Below are 6,257 nucleotides of genomic sequence, written 5' to 3'. Positions count from 1 at the left end.
AAATACTGTTAAACTGCTTCCAGAACTACAAGAGAGATCCATTGTGGATAACTTAAATGTGGTTTGTGTGTGTGTGACAGTAACAGCACAATGTAATGGAGGAACTCTGGAAGGGTATCATGCTTTCGATATGTAAACTCTATTGTCTGACAAATGTCCTTAATCATAGCTTGGGACTGGCTGTTAATGGTGAAAGGGGTGGTTAGTGCTGTTGTCTCACACCTCTGCAGACCAGGGTTTGAGTCTGTCCCGGCTCTAATTAAGTCTGGTGACTTTGCATGTTCTCCCTGTGTTGTCATGGGGTTTCAATGAATCCTGGTTCTCTGTCTTTTTTCTAAGGTGAATTTGAGTTGCCAAATTACCCAAATGTGTGAATGGGGTGTGTGTGAGCTTCGTAATGGGTTGGCGCCTCATCTTGGGCCCTGCATAGGTCAAGCGAGTATTGAAAACAAATGGATCATACGGTGGAAATGACCAGCATTGTAAAACATTAAAAAATGTATAAACCACACTTACACTTAAGTATACTCCTTTCGTTTGCACAGTCGTGGAAGATTTTCATCATATTTCTCTAAAAAAAAAGGGTTGGGGGACTAATACTACGCTATAAGCTATCTATATACCCGGATGCTACACCCTAGACCCGCAGCGCTGTTCACAAGCAGATTTAGCGAATCTTACGTAACCAAACTCATCTGACATTTTGTCCGCGCAGCCCAGCACTGGCTCGATGTACGGCAACAGCGTAACATCGTCACGTCTGTAAACAACCCTGGCTTGATGGCCTGATTAAATGTCCGATTATCTTGGAAACATAAATGAGCATATTTGATTTGTTCCGTGGTTTTTTCGGGGTTCCCGGTGGCCGCTACAGTGGATCCGGCCGAAGGTACGAATTTGTGGAAAACGCTGAACGGAGGTTTAAGGTTAATTAGCAAAGTAGCCAACATCAACGATGCGTTTAACTGACGTATAAAAAACCTTAATTGAAAAATACCCAACCACAGTTATCATCTGTTGTATTTCTGGTCTCATTTTTGATCCTGTACAGTAAAATGGAGTAGTTTCATTCCCCACTTTGCTACATTATAGCAGATGCTGAGCTAAATGGCCGATATCGGCTGTCGATGTGGGATAGTGTCTCTGACTTCAGCTGTTCGTAGTTCCTTGTTAAAATATGTTTCTGTTAAACTCGATAGATTTAGTGTATTATCAATACAAAAGGTCGAGAATTATTAGCTAAGAAGGCATGTCCGTATGACTGGAAAGCAGCTTCGCCGTGACAACGTAAGTGAAACTGAAGCTGAAACGACGACTGGATAAATTAAATGAGTTATAGTTTTATATACAATTCTTTTATTCTGTGCTAGCTATGGAAACTGACAACCTGCAATGTATAATCTATAAAACTAGCTGCCGTGTGCTAGGGTCGCGCTATGTTTCTTATGTTTAGCTTCAAAACTGCTTATTTATATGCTGTAGCTGAACTCTAAAAGTTGCCTCATTTTTAGAGAAAGGAATTAAAATACCTAATCTTGATACTGATGTACATATCAAATTACTTGCAACTAAACGTTTTAATGCTAGTTAAAATGTTGTTTACAACTCTCATTGGTTCCCAGAATGACATTAGAAACGTCCAGCTATTTATTAATCTTATGTGTCACTTACGTAGTACAGCAGGAGCAAGCCTTGGGCCTGCCCCCACACGCAGGGCACAGACAAGACCAGGCCAGGCCACTCTGACATGCTGTTTTTTTTTGTCAGGGATCCATTCTTTGATGGCTTGACCCATGATGATGATGAGGATGATGATGAGGATGATGACTTTGGCAGTGCCTATGAGGCTAGGCAGCACGATCCCTTTGATGATGCCCTGAGGTTTGGGTTCAGTTTTGGCCCATCTGGATTTCGCATTGAGGAGCCCCAGGTGTTTGGCCAAGTCTTGCAGGAAATGGAGGAGGTCTTCTCCTTTCTGAACACATGGGATCGCCAGCCAGGCTTCCGGCATTTTGGTACTGACTCTTGCTTTCAGGCATTTCAGACTCTCTACACCTGTACTATTCACCCTGAAACTATCACACACCTTCTCACCTACCGCCCGTTTTTTTGCCATTTATTTACGTTAAGTGTCTGTCTGTTTTTATCAGGAGTTTTACCTTTGATCTATGTAACTCTATAAAATATCGACACATTTCTCTCCTTATGCATGATTTTTCTTGTCATTCATTGCTGAATTTGTATTTCTGTGGTGCAACATGGGGAAAAAGACCTACTGGAAATGTCACTTACTTGGAAATAAATGGACCATTTGTTTACACACCGTTCTTTCACCCCATCTCTCTTCTTTTATAATTTAGTAGGTTTAATGTCACCTTGACTGTGAGGGACATCATTGTCAGCTTCTTGACTCTCCATTACAGGTGTGCCTCAGATTGAGGCCCCGCCTCCCGAGGACAACATGGAGCACAGTGGCAGAGGTGGGAAGGCTGGCTCCCTTAGAGACTTTATGCTGAAATCCCCTGACCAACCTGCAGCTCCGCCCACCGACCCGCCCCCTTCACGCCATTGGATGCCCTTCTCCAAGGTGCATCATGCTATGATTTTGGACACTTATGGAAATCCGTGCCATGTGCCAGTGTGACCTCTGCCCTTTACTTTCCCATCTTGACTTTTTCTTCTCCCTGCTCTGACCCTCCTGGCTTGACAGTTTAATGACCGGTGGAGTAGAAGACTAAAGAAAGAAGAGGAAACGGATGCAGTCCGGGAAGACAGAGGTAGATAGTAATCAGTAGCTTGAATCCTCCATGACTTCTGTTGAGTAATAAGTCACCACTCTCACAGAGCTGAATCATGGGCTGAGCAACATCAGCAAATCTATATTCCAAATGTTTTCATTTCCGTTTTCAGTACACAGCCAAATCAGACCGTTTAACTATAGTCCAGTTCATTCTGACCTGTTTGTGGGACTGCATCCTCTCTCAGCTGAGGTGGAATGAGTCCTGTGTCGATCACTGTGGCAGTAATTGGGTGTGGTTATTAGGGCTTGGAGGTTGAGCTTCGTTATTTTCTTTAAGTTTAAAAATATTTATGTATTCAACGGCAGACACTCACATTCAGGTTTTTGAAGATTTATATAGGCGACCATTAAGTCATCTAATATATGTTTCTCCTCATTTTTGTTTTGCCTAATGCCCCTTGTCACCTGTAGAATACAGGATCTGCCATGGGGGCATGTAAATCAGAAGAATGTGGCAATGCAGTCAAAGGCTGGTCACAATTAATTTAATCATGTTCATCAAAACCTGCGTTTAACAAAACCGTGAGAGAACTGTTTTGCTCTACATTACATGTATGTGTGTGAGGGATTTTTGACTGTTAGGGTTTTGCTTTTGACTGTATGTATATTAGGGATTTTGGCTTCCAATGATTATCAAAATAAGATAAAGTGTTTATTGTGCCACATTTGTCATGATGATGCTCCTGTTTTGTTATAGAGGCAGAGGACCCCTTTCCTGGAATCGCTTGTTCTCTTTGGGGTTGCAGGGGTCTGATCTGGGATCAGCCCTAAAGCACCTGTTCACACGCACACATGTGATTGTGGTCCCCTTGTGTGTGTGTGAGAGAGAGAACACACATGTCATCATGAGGTTTCTTCCAGGTACCCCCAGCTGTGTGTGTGACTGACACCCACCAGGGGAGACTTGAACCCAGGTCCCTGAGGTGTGAGGCAGTGGTTAGCACTGCACACACAGCTGGGGGTACCTGGAGGAAACCTCATGATGACCCTTTTCCAGTTCCTATGTATTTGTTTCTTAGTTGAAGTAAATTTAGAGTTGAAGGACATCCATTATTAAAAGGACAAGTTTTTTTAAAGCGTAGTCAATGCACATTTCCAAAGTCAATGAGTAATTGTGTTAGATATTCATGATTACGGCTTTTGCCACCCTAATTTGTGCTCAAGGAGAGCATGATGGGATATGCGGACAGAACTCCGACCAGTGTACCTGTACTTGCACAAATGGCAAGTGAATCTTCATTCCATCATACCAGAAAAGCAAACGCCCTGTAGTTCCCTCTGTTAGAATTTTTGTCCTTATCGTGTCCCCAAAATGCTAGCTCCTGCTGACCCAGGAATGAAATCGCAATCACAGAACTACGCTTACTTACCCGTCTTTTATCAGAAATTGGCATTCTCTAAACACTGAAGTGCACTGTCTGACAACCATCTGCAGTGAACCAATGCGGTTAAAGGGAAATTAAGTGTAAATGTGACATAAAGCCCTTATTGTCATCCCTGTCCTGAGCCACTATCATTTCCTCGTTAGGTTTCACTATTCACTGCCATCTCTTTTCAGACTTGGACTCGCAGGTCTCCACAAAGGGTCTGGAAGAAATCTTGAGTCCCTCTCCCACTCCATCTCAGCCCACAGTCAGATCTTTCTCGCAGTCTGTTATGATCACGAAGGTTGTGACACCAGACGGGGTAGGTTGCCGGGGTCGAAGTGAACATAGCAGTGCCAATGGGGAAATGGTAGGTGTAACCATTAATGTGTGAGCGTTACATGATGCTCTCAAATCACGTGTGAATGTCAGGCGGTGGAGGAGAGGCGTACAGTGAGAGACAGCCATGGGAACGAGGAGACCACGATCACACGCTCAAGAGGTCCACAGAGTCAACAGGAGCCACCAGAGCCCGGTTAGCGTCAGCCTTCTGCTCTTTTTGCCCTAGTGGGGCAGTAGATGAGCTTTCCCTGCTGTGTTGAGCTCTCTTCTGTCACATGGTTTTTAACCTTGTTAGCAATAGTTTAAATCACTTTTTGTGTCCCTTCTTTGTAAGCATTAGCCTCATTGACCGCACTGGACCATGTATTTCTGCTCTGTTTATGTCCCGTCTGATTTTTCTTTTAGGTGTCTTACCTCCATCAGATGGACTCGGGGATGCATCTTCCATTTTCTCCAAGTTTTTTGGGGGGTTCAGGGGCTGAATAAAAGCTGGTACCTAAATTTGTCAGTCTGCCAAAATTACTTACTTGTATGTGACTGTAATACTGGGGTGGGTAACGGTGGACTCTCAGCCCAGTAGTACACGTCTGTTGTATAAAACCATTTAATTTATTTTATGAACAAAACGAACAGGGCATAAAATCATAAGAGATTATTAAATCTGCTTACTGCGGCATTAGCCTAAGTCACTGTTCAGCGAGTACGCTTTCCCTGGCACCTTTTGTGGCACGATGTAGCCAAAATGTTTCTGCTTCTGATTAGCATTAGATTCGAATAAACAAGATCATTGTAAAATATCAAATATGTGGTGTTTTTTTATAATGTGGTTTTTGTACAAGGCGGCACAGTGGTTTTCACTGTCGCCTCACACCTCTGGGATCTGGATTCACATCTTTACCTGCTTTGCATGTCTCTCCCCCATGTGGTTGTGGGGACTCACCTGGATTCTTCCGTTTCCACCACCAGCCCAAAAACACGCAAAGGTGAACTGCAGATGCCAAATTGTCTGTAGGCGTTTGTGTGGATCAGATATACATTGTGGGGTCCAAATATCCCTGCAATGTGATTACATACCTGTTTTTTTCAGGGGAAATTGAATTTAATACAAATCTGTGACTGCAATCAAAAAACTAAAAATGCCGAAAGTCTTGTCTTCTGTTTGGTTACTTACTAAGGTTAGGGCTGGATAGGGATGAAGGTTGTCATTTTTAGGATTAGTGTTTTGCTCATAGAAATGAATGGACAGTCCCCACAAATATATGAGAACAGGTTTGTGTGTGTGTGTGTGTGTGTGTGTGCGTACGGGTTTACCTATCCTTATGGGGACATAATGTCCCCATAACGTGATAAATATCCATTTTTTTTCCCCTTATGGGGACCGGTTTCCTGGTCCCCATAAGGGAAAACTCTATTTTATAAAAATCGGTGACTGCTATGAAAAAACTAAAAATGCAAAAACTCTTGTATTTTGTTAGGTTACTTATGGTTATGGTTAGGGCTGGTTAGGGGTTAAGGTTGTCATAGTTAGCGTTAGCATTTTTCCCATTGAAATGAATGAGCGGTCCCCATAAGGATATGTTTACCCTACGTGTGTGTGTGTGTGTGTGTTAGTGTGCCCTGTGATGGGTTGGCGCCCAATCCTGGGCTGTTCCCATAGCTTCTGGGATAGGCTCCAGACCCCCCACAACCCTGCATAGGACAAGCAGATATGGAAAATGATGGGATTATGTATAACAAGTTTTCTGTGATTA

General features: G+C 43.1%; 1 protein-coding gene across 1 annotated transcript; it reads left to right on the top strand.

The window, feature by feature from the left end:
* The first annotated feature begins 696 nt into the window (after positions 1-696).
* On the top strand, positions 697-5,308 carry hax1 (HCLS1 associated protein X-1). The gene is made up of 7 exons (XM_023803731.2): positions 697-889; positions 1,768-2,015; positions 2,424-2,587; positions 2,711-2,777; positions 4,359-4,486; positions 4,597-4,699; positions 4,912-5,308. The coding sequence occupies exons 1-7, from the start codon at positions 819-821 to the stop codon at positions 4,986-4,988; spliced, it is 858 nt and encodes a 285-aa protein (XP_023659499.1). The 5' UTR covers positions 697-818; the 3' UTR covers positions 4,989-5,308.
* Positions 5,309-6,257: the final 949 nt, after the last annotated feature.

The sequence above is a fragment of the Paramormyrops kingsleyae genome, chromosome 23 (genome assembly GCF_048594095.1).
Source record: "Paramormyrops kingsleyae isolate MSU_618 chromosome 23, PKINGS_0.4, whole genome shotgun sequence".
Taxonomy (NCBI): domain Eukaryota; kingdom Metazoa; phylum Chordata; class Actinopteri; order Osteoglossiformes; family Mormyridae; genus Paramormyrops; species Paramormyrops kingsleyae.
Note: the sequence above shows the minus strand (reverse complement) of the source record. Positions and strands in the feature narration are given on the sequence as shown.

Excerpts from the sequence above, each read along its gene's own strand:
- hax1 (XM_023803731.2), top strand. The coding sequence starts at position 819 with ATGAGCATATTTGATTTGTTCCGTGGTTTTTTCGGGGTTCCCGGTGGC. Across the intron at positions 890-1,767 it reads TACAGTGGATCCGGCCGAAG|GGATCCATTCTTTGATGGCT; the intron begins GTACGAATTTGT and ends TTTTTTTGTCAG. Across the intron at positions 4,487-4,596 it reads AGGTTGTGACACCAGACGGG|GCGGTGGAGGAGAGGCGTAC; the intron begins GTAGGTTGCCGG and ends TGTGAATGTCAG.